Source organism: Tiliqua scincoides, chromosome 12 (assembly GCF_035046505.1).
Source record: "Tiliqua scincoides isolate rTilSci1 chromosome 12, rTilSci1.hap2, whole genome shotgun sequence".
Lineage (NCBI taxonomy): Eukaryota > Metazoa > Chordata > Lepidosauria > Squamata > Scincidae > Tiliqua > Tiliqua scincoides.
In genome coordinates, this window is record NC_089832.1 from 2,600,188 (window position 1) to 2,620,187 (window position 20,000).

A 20,000-nucleotide genomic window follows, 5' to 3' on the forward strand; every position below is an offset into this window, starting at 1 on the left:
CACAAGAGCAGCACAAAAGACTCACCAGAGGTCACCTTTTAGAGGCGAGAAACACAAAGGCCAGTCATGGCAGAGAAGGGTTTCTTCCTTGCATTTTTAATGGCATTTCTTGAGCATGAAAAGCTTGAGCGATCTCCTGCAAACTGTCCAGAGATCCACCAGCGGATCCCAACTGGGTCTAAAACATGACCACAGCTGGAGACAGGAGACAACCCTGGTCTGACCCATCCCAGCGCAGGACTCAATTCCAACGCAATCCCAATTCCGGCTTCCCAACACTGGAGGCATTGCAACCAGAACAGGTTCTGGGGTGCTTTTAATTTCTAGCTGGGGCCCATTTTCTGCCACTCATAATTAATACACAGAAGCATCACACTGCCACATTAATACGCCCAAAGGGGATGCGCAGCACCAGAGTGATCCTCCACACATTTATTGCACTGCCAAGGTCATGCTTCAAGATCCAAGGGAGAGAAGAGGAAGGACCAGGAGCTACTTGCTCATGGCCGGTGATCTCCCACCTCCATTCCTGATGGCACACAAGACCTGTAAAAGTTCCAGGTTGAAGTCATGGCCTGCTAAGGTACAGACACACCATTTTTTCCTGGGCAAGTGAAAGTTTTTAGCAGATGTAAGCAGTGTCCTTTGGGAGCAGTTCATGCTTGCTCTCAATAACACCCAGCAAAGTAACGGATCACTTTACCAATAAAGAATAATCATCCTTTTGTTTGTCTAGCACAGTCATTCTCAACCTCTTTTCATCTCGTGGCACACAGAGAAGGAGCTAAAATTGTCCAGGCACACCATCGGTTTTTTTGACAATGGACAAGGCACAAGGTGGGAGGGAGGGCTCACACCCCCCAGTGGCCCTACTAATAAATGATCCTCCCCCAAATTCCCATGGCACACCTATAGATCATTCACAGCACATCAATGCGCTGTGGCACACTGGTTGAAAATCACCAGAGCAGCGAACTGAAAAATGCCAAGCAGTTCACATATATTCTATCAACGTCCTTGCAACAATCCTACAAGGTAAAGGAGTATTCCGCCTATTTTGCAGATGGGGAAGGTGGAGGCTGTGGCTTGTCTAAGGCCACTTGGTGGGAATGCAGGTCATTGACAAGTTCTGAACCAAAGTTCCAAGTCACAGCCCAGTCTCTGCGCTACACCAGCTCTGAACTGGCGACGCCAGCGACTACCTGCGTGCGCTAGGGGGGACACTGAAGTGCCAATCCGTACCTGAGTGAGCAAGCTAAGATGAGAAGCTCTGGACAATGTGGGAGGAGCTCGGTGTTGCAGCTCCTCCCCCTGGGGAGAATCCTAAGCATAGCTCCTTCCCTGGAGAGCGGAGGGGGGGGTTCTCAGGTTACACAATGGTGCCAAGGAGGTGGACCTGCCAGTGATCCCCTCATCTGCAACACGTAGGAGAACCTTGCAGCAAAACACATTATTTCACACCAGGGGTCTGTGAAGCTTGGTTGTAACTGGTTCTCTTAGTGGTGCATGTTCCAGGGGTGGGGAAAGCCTCCCAAGGCTGCCTTCTTTTCAAGCAGCCATGGACAGAGCTTGGACTGCAGGCGGTTTTTCATTTTCCTCCTGATTAATTATACAGGGCATAAAGATTTCCTCCCCCCCCCCCTTCTTTGCTGCCTCCTTTTTTGGCCCTGCACCAAGTGATGCATTATGGAGGCAAATTTATTTTGCCAACTGAAAAAATCTGCTCGAGGAGTAAAACTTTGGAGCTTTGACATTCGGAAAATTACAGTCATCTGTAAAACACGATTGATATGCCGGGACTTCCATTTGCATTGCTGCCGCGCAGCCGGAACAGTGAGGGTCGAAGCCAATGCTGGAGCTGCACAAAAGCCAAACTCCTTTTGGGCAGAAAGGTCTGCTTTGAAATTCAAAATTGCTGGTTCAGAGACAGAAGCGGCTCTGCATAGAAGGGGGCCAGTGCGGAGCAGCGATCAGGCTGGAACTGGGAGGGTTTAGGGTTTACGGTTTAACCCTCACTCAGTTCACTGGTTGATCCCGGACTGGTCACTCTCCCTCTCTCTCAGCCTAGTAGTCTACCTCATAGGTTTGTGGTGGTGATAAGATGGGAGAACTGTGCACATGGCCCTCAGCTTCTTGGCATAGCTGGCAGGATGTACAAGGGACAGTTAAAATGGCTCCCAAGAGGCCAAGAGGCCTCCCAAGAGGCTCCCAAGAGGCCTGACTGCTCCCTGTGGTCAGTCAGGGAGAACTGTCTCCCTCCCTCTTTAAGTGATAATAATCCCAAGCAAAGATGCAGACTGATTATCCATGGATTCGGGACCTGCAGTTTTATCTGGGTCCAAACCCCTGGGTTCAGGTGGACCTGGTCTCTCTGAACACAACCGGAGCTCTGCTCTCATCTGGAGGGCCTTCTGAGGTCTGGGGAAGTGATGCACAGCCTCCTCAACCCTCAGCAGGCCTTCTAAGGCCTCCAGAAGTGCAGCTTCGGTTGCATTTGGAGGACTACAGGATACCTGACCCATGGATTTCATTATCTGTTGATTTCAGCATCTGCAGGGTTCAGGAAGTGAAACCCCCGCAGATGCAAAGGCACAACTGCAGTTCTATTTATACCCATTCACTCTACAAAAGCACTGGGCATGATCTGTCTTTGTATCCCAAGATTAAACTGATGATCTAAATACAGAATGCTAGAAATGAACTTAATGCTGCAGTTTACAAATACAATTTGTCTTTCACAGAAACTGGCTCTGGGGTTAGACGAGTATAGTGCCCAGAGTGTAGGGCTTAGGCTGGGATGACCTGGGTTCAAATCCTTCATCCATCATAGAGAATAAAGATATAATGATCTGCTTTCCATGGTTGTCGTCAGGATTAAAACAAGATAACGCACATGAACTGTTCTAAAAAGCAAACTATTCTTATTGCAAGAGGAGAGTATTTTTTGGCACCAAAAGTATGAAATAAAAAGGGGGAAACTGATCCACAGGACGAAAAATATACATGCAGAAAGTTTACCAAGAATAACATGCATGCAAATAGGCCTGAGGAGAGAAAGGGGATTGGTGCGCTATCCGCTGATGTCATAAAGGCACTGATGCTTCCCTAAAGCAGGAGAACATAAGAACAGCCCCCCTGCATCAGGCCATAGGCCCATCTAGTCCAGCTTCCTGTATCTCACAGCGGCCCACCAAATGCCCCAGGGAGCACACCAGATAACAAGAGACCTCATCCTGGTGCCCTCCCTTGCATCTGACATTCTGACATAGCCTATTTCCAAAATCAGGAGGTTGCACATACACATCATGGCTTGTACCCCATAATGGATTTTTCCTCCAGAAACTTGTCCGATCCCCTTTTAAAGGTGTCCAGGCCAGATGCCATCACCACATCCTGTGGCAAGGAGTTCCACAGATCAACCACATGCTGAGTAAAGAAATATTTTCTTTTGTCTGTCCTAACTCTCCCAATGCTCAATTTTAGTGGCTGTCCCCTGGTTCTGGTGTTACGTGAGAGTGTAAAGAGCATCTCTCTATCCACTCTGTCCATCCCCTGCATAATTTTGTATGTCTCAATCATGTTCCCCCTCAGGCGCCTCTTTTCTAGGCTGAAGAGGCCCAAATGCCTCTTCCTTTCCTCAGGAGAAAGCTCTGATCCCAGGGTGAAGAGACACAGCAGTGGCAGTCTGTGACATCACCTTCCATCTCAGGCTTTCAACCACAGGTCTCACAACCACACTAGCAAAAATCTTTCAACAAGAGAGCCTGGAAACAGGCTGATTCAAAAGCGTGCAGGACCGAGGATGCCTTGGCAAGCAAGCATAATTAATGCATTCGATGTTAAAATATCTGCAGCCCTACGACAAAAGATGGATGGAACACCAGGGCCACCTATCAGCCTCCTATAATTTCAATTTAAGCTCCCATTGATTTCATTTTGTACAGCCTGGCTGGGAGAGGGAGGCACCAAACACACAGTCAGCCCCTACCCACGGAGGCACTTCCGTATTACCAAGTAATGGAAGGGGATTCTTGTTTAATTGAATTGGAAAGGCAACACATATTAGCTAAGGAAACCTAATCAGCGCAATAAAATTAAAATGGGGCGGTCAGACACCGGTCCTGATTAAGTCACTGGCAAACACTCTGGCAATCATCGCAGAGGCTTGCAGTGTTAATGATCTGAAGTCACTCGTCCCCCTCAGGGAGGAAGTTGGGAATTTTATAGCAGACAATTTGAATATTGAAAGCCCTGCTTTTCGTGGGTAAATGGAAAGGCTCTGAATTTAAGAAGAGTCAATCAGACCAAGGAGTTTGAGAATGACGCCCCTGCAGGCAGGGCACTGGGTTCCCCCACCAGACTTTTAGGGGCATACAGCCTCGCCCCCTCTTGTTATCAGCAGCACCTGCCCAGTAAGGGGAATTTAGAGGAAAGAAGTTCAACTTATGCTGTCACGAGCATCATGAATATGTACAGTTTAGGCCTAGTAACATGTAAAGCCTGAACCAAGCTAAAACAGTAACACAGAAGTGGCTTGCAGTCCTAGCTGCTAAGAATTTACAACTCAATGGAAGGTGATAATGTAGCACCTAGGCAGCCAGAAAGACGCCCATCAAGGGTGGAATGCAGCTGGAGATCTCCAGGGGGGAGGGAAGAGCTGAGAGGGTGAGCTTCCAGCCCCACTTCCGAGCTTCCAGCCCCACTTCCAGAGGACAGGGTCTTTTGGTCTTTGTCTCTTGGTGAGATAGGAGGTGGGTGCACATCCTGCCCCGCCAGGACCATGTGGCCTCTTAGGTAACTGACCTGAGGATCTACAAAAGAAGCTGACCCAGGTGAGAGTTAGGAAATAATAGAGATAGCCAGTTAGCTTTATTATTTTATGTTGATATGTTTCCTAGAAGTTTTTATGCCTCTAGCATTTGCTGCCTTTTGTAACGTTTTGTAACCCTATGTACTTAATAAAGTAAAAATCCTTTTACCATGTTGTTTCATTGTCTGTTGGGGACAAAAGTTCAGAATCCTGCCTAGCCGTTCAGCAAGCTACCAAATCCTCACTAAGGACTAGTGACTTGAGGACCGAGGCTTTAAATTGAAAAAGAATGCTCAGTGCCTATTGAGTTGGCATCCTTCAGTCTCGGAAGACTATGGTGTCACGCTCTGAATGGTGATTCTGGAACAGAGTGTCCTCTCCAGTGCGCGAAGCCTGGGTAAAGTAGGTATGGAGGATAGGCTGTTACCCATGCAGCAAATCCCCCTCTCCACGTCGCTGAAATGGTCCAATGGAAAGGCAGAGGCCAATACGGTTGGTTCCAGCGGCGTCGCAGGAGTTGCCAGAATGTGACTGTGTTCAGCCGCGAACTGCCTCAGGGACTCCGGCTCTGGATTTTGCCTCGAGGTTGACTCCTGAAGCCTTTTCCGTAACTGGATGTAGCCACAAGGCAGCGGAGGTTTGGGATCAGAGTTTTCCTTCTCTCAGATGAGCTGCCTTCCCAGGCTGACGAGTCCCATCTACCCGGTGGCTGTTTAGTCGCCTCTTACGACAAGTACAGCCAAACTGAGGGCCTATTCTTATCCCCAGCCCCCAGGCCCTTATCAGTGCCTATAAGGGAGATAGTGAAGCCTAGAGGGTCTCAGTATCCCTGGACTGAGGCACTGGCTCTTACAGGGTGGTGGCAGTACTACCAAACAGGGGTCCTTGAGGGCTCTAGGGTTCAGAACCAACAACTCTGAGCACCCCAAAACCCTGGGAGTGTGACGAAGTGTACGACAACGAGGATTTCAATCCAAGCAGGTGAAGAATCCAGCGCTGACGCAGCATCTTACGCTCCCAGTCCTTGTTGGCAAACCTTGCTGGGCTTGAACTGGAGCACGTCTCAACAGGAAGCGTCTTATTCTCCACCATTAGCTCACCTGTCAGCGAGAGCATCGCGTACAGGCCGCGCTGTGGTAGTCGGTACGAGGAATGCTTGAATGCCTTGTGCAGGGGTGAAGGGAAGTCCTACAAATCTGTGCAAACCTGCAAGCCTCAGAATTATGAAAACAGAACGACCTGCCTCAGAGGAAGCCAGGTGTCGGCCCACTTCCCAGCAAATAACAACGTCTGTGGGTGTGATGGCCGTGGACCAAGAAAGGCCCTATTTGTGGCTCCAGGCAAAACTTCTACCGCTGTCAGGGGCCTTTTTTCACCTACCTGTAGGCCACACACGTTAATGCATCAATATATGTTAATGAGAAACAGGCCTTTTGGCTGTAGAATGCTTCACATGCATCCTCTTGAAGCCCGGATCACCACAGAGTTGCCGGGGGCTTAAAAGAACCAAAGAAAAAACACAGTGTACCGGAATGACAGGCTGGAGCACAAAATGGCCAGCATGCTCTTAGCTTGCTGCATTTTGGTTAACACTCTCTGGCTCATAAAGCTGCATGATGCAATGTTGGCAACCTTCAGTCTCGAGAGACTCTAGTATCGCGCTCTGAAAGGTGGTTCTGGAACAGCATCTAGTGTGGCTGAAAAGGCCAATTCAGGAGTGACAATCCCTTCCACACTGGGAGCAAGTGCAGTCTGTCCCTGGTCTGTCTCCCTGGCTATGGGCCTTCCTTCTTTGCCTCTTAGCCTCAGACTGTTGGCCAAGTGTCTCTTCAAACTGGGAAAGGCCATGCTGCACAGCCTGCCTCCAAGCGGGCCGCTCAGAGGCCAGGGTTTCCCACTTGTTGAGGTCCACTCCTAAGGCCTTCAGATCCCTCTTGCAGATGTCCTTGTATCGCAGCTGTGGTCTACCTGTAGGGCGCTTTCCTTGCACGAGTTCTCCATAGAGGAGATCCTTTGGGATCCGGCCATCATTCATTCTCACGACATGACCGAGCCAACGCAGGTGCCTCTGTTTCAGCAGTGCATACGTGCTGGGGATTCCAGCCCCCTAAAGTCAACATGGTGTAGGGCAGCGGTTCTCAAACTTCCCCCTGCCGTGACCCACCTGATCTGCGGTGGAGGGCACTACGACCCAACTCCTTCTCTGGCATTGGGCCTCAGAAGGTGCAACCAGTTTCAAGCAATCACAAACCACTTCCGTGAACCCAAAAGTAACTTTCTGGCTGTTTCTGGAGGCAAGCAAAGGCCTTCTGAGACCCACAGAGGCCTGGTTGCATCCAGAGGGCTCCCATATGGAGCATCCAGAGGACTCCAATTTGGAGTTAACTGGATGCAAAGGCAGGTGAGAGGGCCCAGCCCAGGACCCACCAGACATCAGATCACAACCCACTAAGTGCGCCACAATCTGCAGTTTGAGAATCGCTGGTGTAGGGTGGACACAGTCTTGGCTCCGCACTCAGGAGAGAGGAGCCTCAACCACCTTTTCTACCTTGGAACTGGGAGAGGAGGAGGACTGCCTGATAGCAGTGCAGCTCCGGGGGAGACCCCCACTCACTTCTTCACCCCCAAAGTAGAGAGGAAGGTCAGAGACGGCCAGTGCAGTGTTGAGCAGCAAAGGCAGTTGGGGCCAAAATGAGCCCGTCTTTCTGGCTCCAAGTTCAGTGGGGGGATAGTTCCTGCAATCATGCTGACTTCCAAGGTGCCCCATAGCCCTTAAGCAGCTAGAGGGTGAATTAGAGGGTGAACTCTCCCTGTCGAAGGATACCAGTTCTTGTGCCCTCTCAGATGGCACAGTGCAAGATCAAGAGCTAAGGCTGCAGTCTTGTGCACACTGACCTGGGACTAAGCCCCACTGAATAAGGGGACTTACCTCCCCACAAACATGCAAGGATTGCACTGGAGAGAAGGGCTTATTAAGGCCTTGGCAACCACAAATGTTGGCTTAGCTCTCAAGGAAAGACCAAATTTGTGTGCCCCAAGCCTCAAGACAGGGGTTTGGGTGCTGTAGTCCAGCCTGCACAGCCCTCTCCCCGAATGAGGATTCCAAAGGGGTGGCGCAATCCGTCACGTTGGGTTATTCGGGAAACAAAAATGCTCGCCTGACATTTTAATTATCAAGTACAAATGTTACTGCAAGCAAGGAAGGGAACAGATGGTGCCCTGGATTCTCTACAAGGGAACAATCGTTCCCCCGACAAATTTTACTGCCTACTGATCATCGCGCAACGCGGTCCTGACATGTGCCTCCCCTCCCACCTCCTACACCCAGCCCGGCTGCCTTATCAAGGAGAGAAATCAAAAGGAGCCAGCCTGGAAGAGCGGCTTGGAGAAGAGACTATTCAGGAGGGATGTGAGCGCACAGAGCCCTTTGACTAGATTTGGGTGGATAACCAAGCAGTGGTGTACGAAGAGGGTGACTGGAGGGTTTTTGGCCCCAGGTTGCAAAGGGGTGTCAGAGACGCAAGATGGCGGTAGGGGTTACCCTGGCTGCAACTGCGATTTGGCTAGCGCTGACTGCAGTCACCTGCAAGAAAAGCATGTTTATTGGCATTCTATATGAAATTATGAAGTTAGATATAAATATACAAATATAACTGATCAAACTTAAAACTTTAGTATATGTTTTATATACATATACTAAGCTCAATAAAAGACAACATTCACCGTCTGCACTTCTTCTCTGGCCATTAATATTATTCATTTCATGTCATGACAACTGCTGAAAATAATTTTGTCACGGAGAAGGGTGCCAAAAATGTATGGGCCCGAAGTGTCAAACGACCCTGGTATGCCACTGGGGTTAAGCACGCCAAGAATGAAGCCCCACTCCAGTGCAGAAGGGCCCAAAGGCCATTTCACACCCCACACAGAAGCAGACACAGGGTTGCCACCAGGCAACTCAGTACAGGAGAAGGAGTGTGTAGCATGTGCTTGCAAAACTCTTGCAGTCTGTACATGTATCCACGTATATACATGCTCTATGCCTCAAATGTGGCTTCTAGGCTGCAGGGCCAGCCAGCCTGGGCAATCTATCACCTGACCAATAAGGACCAATCCCAGCCTTTAGGTTGGCAACCTTCAGTCTCGAAAGACTCTGGTATCGCGCTCTGAATGGTGGTTCTGGAACAGCGTCTAGTGTGGCTGAAAAGGCCAATTCGGGAGTGACAATCCCTTCCACACCGGGAGCAAGTGCAGTCTGTCCCTGCTCTGTCTCCCTGGCTATGGGCCTTCCTTCTTTGCCTCTTTGCCTCGACTGTTGGCCAAGTGTCTCTTCAAACTGGGAAAGGCCATGCTGCACAGCCTGCCTCCAAGCGGGCCGCTCAGAGGCCAGAGTTTCCCACCTTTTGAGGTCCACTCCTAAGGCCTTCAGATCCCTCTTGCAGATGTCCTTGTATCGCAGCTGTGGTCTACCTGTAGGGCGCTTTCCTTGCACGAGTTCTCCATAGAGGTGATCCTTTGGGATCCGGCCTACCCAGCCGGAATCCTTTGGGAATCCCAGCCTACCAGATTCTATAAAGCCCCAACCTGGGAGTTTCTTCTTCAGTCCAAGCAACTGGTCTCTTGCATGAGGATGCTGCCTAACTCCCAACTCCACTTTCCCACAAGCTGCCTTGAATTCTTGACCCTGGCCTGGCTCTCACCATCTCTGTCTCTTTAATTACCTCGACCTCTGATCTGACCCTTGTTTGCTGCTTGGAAGGTGAACCGCCCTGCCTGGTTTTGACCGCACACCAACTTCTGCCCCATGTGGACGGGCAGAAGGGTCTGAATGACAGCTCTTCTTGAACTTCTTGAGCTCTTCTTGATCCTTTCCTAGACCTCTGTCGGAGCTCTCCGACAAGTGCAGCCCTTCCTCTTTGGCAAGGTTCCATCTTCTGCCACAGGTCACTCCTGATGGCTTCAGCTTGGGATGGCGTGACCCGAATGCAGAGACGGTTTTAAGCCAATTGGACCCCATGCCCAAAGGCCCTCCACGCTTGGGTCATCCACTCTCATCTTGTCATACAACAAACACCCTGCCACGGATATTTTGCACCTTTTTTCCAAACAAAAAAAAATATTTTTACTACACCATTTTACGGCCAATACAAAAAGTGGTTTTGTGTGACTATTTACTTTTCAAATGGAATCTACACATTTTGTTGGCCGACTTGCAGGCTTACAGGTATGCAATTTTTATATTTAAATGAGCTTAGATTCATTTGGTCCACTAACTCACATGCACTTTTTAAGCGCACCTTTTATATAAACTATAAACTTTATTTGTATCCCGCCCTTCTCCCTAAAGGGACCCAGGGCGGCTGCTTTCCACTCTACCATCGAGAGTGCTTTTGACTGCTTTCCACTCTACCCTCGAGAAATAATATCTATAATAACTTTTATTTCCATCTCTAAGATTCTACAGACCTTGGCTGTCAAGCTGGGGCATTGCAGCTTCTAAGGCCAGCCCTGCCTGGGTGTTTCGATCCCAGCGAGACACTCAATTAGTAAACTTCTTTACTGCACTACAATTCGTCAGGGACTCCACCTACCTGCACTGTGACAACTGTGCGGGGTCCTTGTTGCGCTTCTGTCTCTCCCCCCCCCAACTGCTTCAGAGGCCCCACACCTGTCTCTATTCCGGTTGTAAAGATCACCTTAGCGGTCCATCTCCAACAGTCAATCTCCATGGAGGCCAATTCCAGGAGCTCCTAGGTTGGTCCCCCACGCTCTGAAAGGGGCAATGCTATGCAAAAGGTACTGAAAATTGTTTGGTCTCTGGCAAACAAGCTGCCCTTATTTTAATGCAATCTTTGCTGCTGCTGCAGCACGATAATTTAGAAGCAAAAAAGCAGAGGGAGACAATATAATTACAGGCACCTTAAAAGAACAGGGTGAGAACGTTCTGGGGGCAGTGCGTAAAACACTCAAAGCCTGCTAATAAATTTCTTTCCAAGTCGGAGCAACACACAAAGACGAGGAGCTGGTGAGAATAAGCAGGTTAAAAGAGAAGGGCTGGAAACTGGGGTGCAACAGACAGAGTTTTTCTAGACCAGTGTTTGCCAAACCACAGCCGCCACAATTCCCTCCCCACTGCAAGTAGCACTTACCCTTCTGCTGTGCTGCTCACTAGAAACCCCTCTGACAGCCACTGCGCGACCCTCTCCGCAGTCACGTCTGCCCGGAAATCCGGGTGCAAATGCTGGGACAGTGGGCTACATGTGAAAAGGTGTTGCACAACAGGGATCAGAGGGGTTTCTAGGGAGCTGCGCGGCAGAAGGTGTTTTCACGCTATGCAGAGGTCGCGTGTTTGGTGACCACTGTTCTAAACAAATGCCTGCTTCCATTTTCCACTGAAGGTACTAAAAATGTTGGGAGAAGTAAGGAGAGCTTCTCAGAACTGAGACAGACTTGCCGGAGTGTGTGTGTGTGTGCTTTGCACCACCAAACGTGACTTTTTGTATGTAACATTATACACAACAGAATAACTTTGCTCACTGCCATACTGCATCATGGACCTTGTAGTCAATGGACATGAAATTTGCATGGTTCTCACGGGTGTGCTGTATTCTAGACACATGAGAGTGACTGTGTATACAGCCCTCCTGCCCTACAGTGTAGCATGGCCACAAGCGGAGCATAAATGCCCGAAGGATAAGTAAGGACATATGAAGCTATCTTATGCTGAATCTGACCACTGCTTCCATCTAACTCAGTACCATCTGCTCTGATTGACAGCTGCTCTCCAGGCAGAGAGAAGCCTTCCCCATGGTCGACTGTCTGATCCTTTTAACTGAAGATTCCAGGGATTGAACCTGGGATTTTCTACATGCAAAACATGGCGCTCTACCACAAAGAGTGACGCTGCCTCACCAAGTCAGACCACTGGTCCATCTTACTCCACTGTGTCTACACTGACAGGCATTCATAGCCAAGGTTTTATACCTGGATTTTTCCCATCGCTACCTGGAATTCAACCAGGGACCTTCTGAGTGCAGTCTACAGGCTCCACAGCTCCACAACTAACTCTGCTGGCAACTAGGACAAGCAGGACTAGTGGTTGGGAATGCCAGGATCTTGTGGTAAGAAGCTCACTGCACGGAAGAAGCTCCAAGTGGTGAGCACGGCGGGATTACTGCTACAGTTCAGTGAACCAAGTGGCGGTTTTAGATTGCGCCCTGCCTCAAGAGAGTCTGCAGTATGATCCAGCCAAGCACACACGGCGCTAAGCTGAAAATGGCCTTTAGCCCACCAAGGAAATGCACACTAAGAAAGCAAAATGGCCCCAAGTTCTCTGTACATTTCATTTTAATGAAGCCATTTCCCTTTCACGACGTGCAATAACCGTCGCCCAAACCAAACCGGTTTTCTTTTAAATGGGCAGTGGGGGGAAAGAGGCTTAATTTCTAGAAGGCCCCTCCGCTGAATGCCTCCCATCCGTCATGAGCAGAAACCGAGACGGAAGGCCACCAGTCAGCTCATGGAATCAGTGGGGCAATTACGCCACGGACCTTTTCTGGGAACTCATCCCAGCTCGATAATGCAGAGAACATTTTCTCTTGTTGAAGTCCTGGCAAAACAGCATCCCTTTGCACAACCCTTCCAAAAACAGCCATCAAGCCTTTTTTATCCTTTTTACTATGCTGAGGGACTACCTTCTGGAGGGTTTGCTGAGCTCCACGTTCATCAGATCAGGCCCACTCTGGAGGTCTTGGCAAGGAGCCAAGGCATGGTTGCCTACTCATGAGTAAGCACATATGTATGGCTCAGTTTCATTTTCCATAGGGCTCCATACAATTTCCTTGTCAGTTTGTTGGGGGGACGGACTTCCTTCTCGAGAGCTTGTTGGGCCTTCATTCATCGGATAAGGACCATTCTGGTGGTCAAAAGAGAATTCTGCCCTTCAAAGAGGACTGAGGCATGTTCACCTACTTGTGAGTAAACGCATATATGCTGCTCCTTTCAATGCCCGCAAGGGGTCAATACATTCAGTTTGTCAGCCTTGTGATCCACCCAAAATCGTGCCCCAAAAATCTGTGTCCTGACCCACAGTTTGGGAACCGCTGACTTAAAGCTTCTCTGACTCAAACATGTATGGACATTACAAGACAACTGCGAAGTCAAGAGACAACTTGTGTATGTGCAGCGACCTTTCCCAGTCAAGCCCTGCGGACAGAACATTCATCTCTAGACTCAAGTTCGGTGTTTCTCAGCGGAAGCCGTTCAGTGCGGTCCCACCTGAGCCAATACTCATGCTTGGCTGGTACCCAAAGCTGGGAGGGGAAGTGGAATCACACCAGCTAAATTAATCACTTGTACTAATTAAAATGATGCCACATCATTGCAGGCGGCAGGGCCTGCAGGAGGGATCATAACACAGCAGTAAAGCCCCCTGCCTGGAACCCCAGACGGCTGCTGCCAGTCGGGAACACTGAACTAGATGGACCAGAGGTCCGACTCCAGCAAGGAAGCTTCATCAAACACAGGAGTGCCCTTTCTCTACTCCAGGTTGTCCTGTGGCGCCCTCTAGTGGCCACGTGTCTCACATCCCGTGACTGAGCGCCATGCAAGAGAAAGGGGGCAATCCTTTTTAGACAGCTCTCCTTTCCGACATCTGCGACCCAATCGTGGAATACATAAAAACAGACGACCGTTAGAAATCCATCTTTGCCTGGGAGGCTTTGTTCTTGCCTTGACATAACTTATTGCTGGATTAGCGCTCTCGGTGCCGCAAACCCATTTCTCACCTCTCCCATCCCCACAAGCGCAGCTGGGGAGAGGCAGGTCGTGCTCTCTATCAAGGCTGCGCTTACCACCCAGCGACCGCCACACGTCCGCTTATGGTTCCGCCTGTCGAGACGGCGGGCCGGGCCAGGGCTGCTGCTGGCAGCTCCTTAATGGAATTACATAATTGGAGGCATGTCATCTAAATCTGAACAAATTGAAGTCCCTTGTCATGTGCGGTGGAATCAAAACGGGACAGAATATTCAGTGCTCTCCACCACTGCAAGCCGAGGAAGCGAAGAGGCACTGTCCCTAACGCGCTGACAAGGCAGGAGACAAAGAGAAAATGCTTGTGATAAATCAGCAGAAGAAAATAAACCTGATGAATTTCCACCTAAATCAGTCACAGTGCCAAATCAGACGGGGCACCAATGGAAACTGCTGCACGGCGATTTCTTCCATGTTTTTGGATGGACTTTTGAGTGCCTCCTCTTAAAGGCAGAGGAAGGAAGGCATCACTGCTAGTGGGATCTGCTTTGCTTTGCCCTGAAATTGGGAGATCCACCATCCTGAGCCCCCTGCCTGCAGAAACCCATGTGTCACACACCCTTCACACAGACTTGGACAAACCCACATCTTGATTCCCTCCAGCTGGTGCTCTAACACAAAACTCCAAACCGGCAGAGCTTCACAAAGACATGATTTAGAGCCAGCCCGCACACAAGAGTGACTGACAGCACAATCCCATCCACTTCACTGAGTTTGTGGCACTTAATACCAGGTGAATACAGGTGAATGTGCATAAGACGGCAGCCTAAGGTGCCTGCCACAGGTTTTGGGCTGGTGGAGGGTCTCTGTCAGCTCCTCCTCCTGGGATTTCCTGGATTTGAATGGGGAGATGGGGATGGAGCAGAAGACAGCAAAGAGCTAGAGCAGTAGTTCCCAAACTGTGGGTCAGGGCCCGATTTTTGGTGCGTCACAAAACTGACAAATTTGATAGCAGAAAAGGACAATGTATTGAGCCCTACGGAAACTGGAACAGACCAAGACATGCACTTTTACTAGTGACTAGGCCAGTGGTTCTCAGGCATTTAGCATTGGAACCCACTTTTTAAAAATAAGAATCCGTCTGAACCCACCGGAAGTGATCTCGCGTCCGGAAGTGACATCATCAAGCAGGAACATTTTTAACAATCCTAGGCTGCAATCCTACCCACACTTACGCAGGAGTAAGTCCTATTTACTATCATCGTTAAAAGGATATACATAGTAGCCTGTTAAAAGTACAGAGCTGTAACATTTCCCCAGACGCAGCCACGTAACATGGTAGCACCAAGTCTAATAGAATAAAAATAAAATACTGAAATTGGCTCAGGTAGACCACAGCTGCGATACAAGGACATCTGCAAGAGGGATCTGAAGGCCTTAGGGGTGGACCTCAACAAGTGGGAAACCCTGGCCTCTGAGCGGCCTGCTTGGAGGCAGGCTGTGCAGCATGGCCTTTCCCAGTTTGAAGAGACACTTGGCCAACAGTCTGAGGCTAAGAGGCAAAGAAGGAAGGCCCATAGCAGGGAGACAGACCAGGGACAGACTGCACTTGCTCCCAGCGTGGAAGGGATTGTCACTCCCGGATTGGCCTTTTCAGCCACACTAGACGCTGTGCCAGAACCACCTTTCAGAGCGCGATACCAGAGTCTTTCGAGACTGAAGGTTGCCAATACAACAATACAATACTGAAATTGGCTCACAACCCACCTAGTGGGCCCCAACCCACAGCTTGAGAAACACTGGACTAGGCAAACATGCTGGATCCAGGGATACTGAGGGTATACTTGTCTCAGAAGACAGCCACCCTTGCTGATAGACTGCAAAGCACACCAAACTGAAACCTGCACCACTGACAGTGCTCTCTAACACACTCAATAAGCAAAGCCTTCTGTTGAATCAAGACATCCCAAGAACAGTCTGCCACTAAAAAAAATACATGCTTACCTATTTCTGTTGGATTTTGAGCACCTATTTAAAATGGAAGCAGAAGCGAAGTGGTGGATAGACTGCCATTTTTATTTTATTTTATTTAAAACAACCCATTATTTTAAGGAAAAATGTCCAAAATTCAAAACGGTGTGACAAATAAAATCCAGAGAAGCCACGTCGTCAGCGACATGCACACAAGGAAATGCATCAAAGGTTTTTTTTAAGTGCATTCCTTTGGAAGAAAGGGAATGCAATTATTTTATAATTATCATTTGCTCTCATCTATGGGCAGGGGGAGGCAGGGAAGCTTCCTACCTCCATAGAATCCTAATCAGGGTTCATCAAAGATCTGTAAAAACAAATCAATAACTGCTCTTTGCAGGTTAGTTGGCAACCTTCAGTCTCGAAAGACTATGGTATCGTGCTCTGAAAGGTGGTTCTGGAACAGCGTCTAGTGTGGCTGAAAAGGCCACTTTGCAGGATGAGTTAATTAATAACAGAGTGTTTCTCCTGCATCGTCTCGGCAGCCATCAGTCTTGCCGTACTAAGAGATCTTCCTTGCTGCTCGATATTAACCAGCTCACTGAGTCAGAGCCAGGATTTTTGGGGAACTGGGGTAATTTGCCCAAGCGGCTCGGCTGCGTCTGGGCTGGACCAGTTCAGATGGTCGATGGAAAGTATTCGCAGCAATGCTCTTCTTGAATGCACTTCCATGTTAAAAAATCCCCGCATGCAGAAAACTAGCATGCAAAGGAGACAGCTAAGGTTAGCACTGTATGTTTAAAAGTTCTTCAGTTTAACCCTGCAATTTGGAGAGAGAGAGAGAGAGAGAAGGGCAAACTTTACAGGTAAGTGTGCACAGGATACAGGATTGCAGCTCTAGTGCTTTGTTTGTTAGATTTATTTTCAGGGCTGAGGCATGTGGGCTGAAACAAAAAAATTGTACTGTGTCCTTCTGAAGGGCTTTCTGGGAATAAAAGCTATGGGGAGGGGGAAATCACCATTGATAAGTTCCCCCTTACAGATTTTCACCCTCACCCCACCTGGAAAATCACCCACAACCCCCCACCTCAATTTTGCCACCTGTAGAGAATGGATGATGGCCGGATCCCAAAGGATCTCCTCTATGGAGAACTCGTGCAAGGAAAGGAGCTGCAGCAAGTGCACTCTGGTGACCGCACTCCTCAATCGATCCACTTGGGCTCCATTAAGAGGTTTTACTGTAAATGAGAAGCACCAGAAAGCGCGAGTAAAACAGATGCTGTGGCAGAGACAGCTGGAGAGGGAGGTCAGGGCTCTCTGTTACGAGGGTAGGGAAGGTCTCCAGAAATGGGCTGCTCAGCTGACCACCCAAGACAATGCAAACCATTTCAGTGGCAGCTTTGATCCTTTTCGTCAGTGCTTCATTGGCCCCTTCAGTTGTCTGCCTGAAGCCACAGATGGAAAGTCCATAAGCCCTTTACAAATCATTTGTAACACTGCTGTCCAGCTGGTGTTATTTGTTTTATTTTCACATAGTTATACCACCCATCCTCCAAGGAGCTCAGGGTGGTGTACGTAGTTCTTTCCCTCTTCTAGTCCTCGCAACAACCCTGTGAGGTAGGTGAGCCTGAGAGAGAGAGTGATTGGCCCAAGGTCACCCAGGAAGTTTTATTGCTGAGCGGGAATTTGAACCTGGATCTTCCAGGTCAAAGTCCAACCCCTGAACCAACTTTATAATGAACAAACTGATATACAAACTATATGCGAAAACAGACAACTAACTGATAACAGATGCACCACGCCAGTCTAACTGAAGCCTACACCCCCCCCCCCCAACTTAAGCCCTCTTTCAGGTCCCTGGGGCCAGCAACTGGTGACCAACAAGAGGGTGTTTGTGGGCACAAGACTTTTGTTAATGAGCTTAGGTGTCCCAGCATGCACAGCAGCTGGTTTTGACGGTTGCGCACCGATTAAACCAATAAATGGTTATGCACTGATCAAGGGCCCAATCCCATCCGACTTTCCACTTTGCCAACTCCTGCTTCATTCTTGATACAGAAAATTGGTGCTTTGCTGGTGGAATCTTGGGAAAATCTCGGAGTGTTTGATATTTTAAAGAGGTACCGTATTTTTCGCTCTATAAGACGCACTTTTCCCCCCCAGAAAAGTGGGGGGGGAAGTGTGTGCGTCTTATGGAGCGAATACTGCAAAGCTGCAGGCGTTCTCAGGACAGCAGAGCCTCCTTGGCAGGTGCTTCTGCCCCTGACCAGGATCCTGCCTGTGCTCAATGGTAATGCAAATGCAAATGCAATGGTAATGCAAATGCAAATTGAAATGCAAATGCAGGCGCTCAGTGGTAATGCAAATGTTCATTAGTGACAATGCACTTGCAGAAAAATACTACAGTACCTCATTCTACCAGTGCAAGGATGATAAAGCAGAAAAGGCTAGCATATAAAATTCCTTTTAAACTAGAGGTAGTAAAATATGCTAAGGAGCATGGAAACAGAGCAGCGGAGAGACATATTTTATTACACTATTTGGTTCAGAATATTTTTTCCCCTGTTTTCCTCCTCTAAAAACTAGGTGCATCTTATGGTCAGGTGCGTCTTATAGAGCGAAAAATACGGTAAATCATGATAACTGGAGAGAGCCCTGCTTAAGGTACCGCCACCGTCTGTGGCCAAGAGGATAGCGGCCAGGTACAGGACGTTCTCAGGCGTGACACCATGCCTCTGCCACAAGACCTGAGGATGGTTCCCCCGTTATATGGTTTCTGGCAGGGCTTGTAGACCCATCTGTTTCCCTTGGCCTTTGAGGAGGAAGGTATGATCCCCAGCGATCCCTTCCTAATTTCTCTGGCTGCTCCTTTTTCCCGTTGTGTTCATTTCAACTTGCTCCTGCAGCACTGCCACTTTTAAATAGTTATATTGAATGTTTAAATCCAATGTTTTATTTTTTTGTCTGCTTTATTCTTTATTGTAAACTGCCTTGAATATTAGAGAAAGTGGTATACAAATTTTTTACATAAATACATTTCTACAGACACGAACAACCGTGTGCGAGACCCAAGTCTAGTGACTTCTAGCTGCCAGTTTATGCCAGCTAGAAATCAAGGAGCTCTAGCCCTCATGTAAAGCAGCCCTCATGTGCTAGCCCTCTCCAGGCCTGAAATTGGGAAGCCGTGGGTAACATTTTTGCCATGCCTTAATTAAAATTCAAGCAAAGGATGGAGGGCCAATGCTGCGCAAGCCAAATCCAGTCCAGGAGCTGCCAACTGACTGTCCCTGCTCTAGGCTGAACTAATCCAGTTCTCCCACACTTCCCGCACGTACATTTGCCTTCAAGGCCTTATCACCCAAAAACGGTCCTCCAAATCCTTCCTGAGTTGCCAGACTCACCCATCCCGTTCTCAGATATCTGAGCCATGTCAGGGACCAGCCATCACTAGTGGTCCTCACTCACTGCACCAGACCATTCACTAACAGTTCGCTAAGAAGTGACAAGTTGCTCATGGGATATTGGCTCAATATTCTCCGGATCCTCGGCTTGCAAAGTAAGCCTTTACAAGCAGCTACAAGTGACTGCTGAGCAAGAGACAGGCTGTTTTTTTTTGGGGGGGGGGGAACCCTTTCTGTTTGGCTTGACTAGTTTGTAGAGCAGTGATTTTCAATTGGTGTGCCATGGCACGCTGGCGTGCTGCGAAAGCTCCACAGGTGTGCCGTGGGAATTTCGAGCATAGCAGCTGAAAAATTGCTGAAAATCTCTTCCAGGTTCTGTGGCTAATTTTCTTGGGCAACTGTCTGTAGTAATTTTGGAAAACGAGCTGCCTGACCCCTCCACCTCAGCTATCACAACACCCTTTTGCAAGAGGAGGAAGATCTGATTTTTTTCCCCCCAATGTAAATTGCTTGAAAGAAAAAAATCAAAAGTTAAGTTTAAGTGCTGCTGTACCAGAGGCACTTCCCAGCCCTTGACTTTGCCGCCTCTCCACCACCGCTGATGGGCCAAAGACCGGCTGGCAGGGGGGGATGCGCCGCAGACATCCATCTTTTGCCCGTCTCATCTTTCCCGTGGATCTGGCAGTGGTAGCAAACACCACAAGTGTGGGGCTCAATAGCAGGTGAGTGAAGAATTAGAGCTGACAGTCCCATTTACTGAAAATGATCTGGCGGAATTAAAAATTAAAAACTGGAGGCCCCGCTGCGGTGAAAACTATACATTATGGGCACTCAGAAAGACTCCTGGAAACAAAGCCTCTCCGAGCTCTCCAGGCACCCAGCCCAAACACTGCATGCCATTATCGATAGGCAAAAGCAAGCCAGGCACTGGGGACAAGGCTTCACCTCCAAAGGTCCTTATTAAAAAAATAAAAGGAGTGAAGGTTTGCACATAGCATCACACCTCTGGCAGGTAAACTGAAAGGAAGCTTGGGGGGGGGTGGAACACCTATGAAAAAAATCCCCCT

At 48.9% G+C, this 20,000-nt stretch overlaps 1 protein-coding gene across 1 annotated transcript in view; it reads right to left on the minus strand.

Moving 5' to 3' along the window:
* The window catches only part of HS6ST2 (heparan sulfate 6-O-sulfotransferase 2), a 147,821-nt gene that overhangs the window by 6,970 nt on the left and 120,851 nt on the right, over nt 1-20,000 (minus strand). Inside the window, 1 exon segment of the mRNA XM_066640149.1 lies at nt 11,406-11,419. Coding sequence (XP_066496246.1) covers nt 11,406-11,419 — 14 coding nt within the window.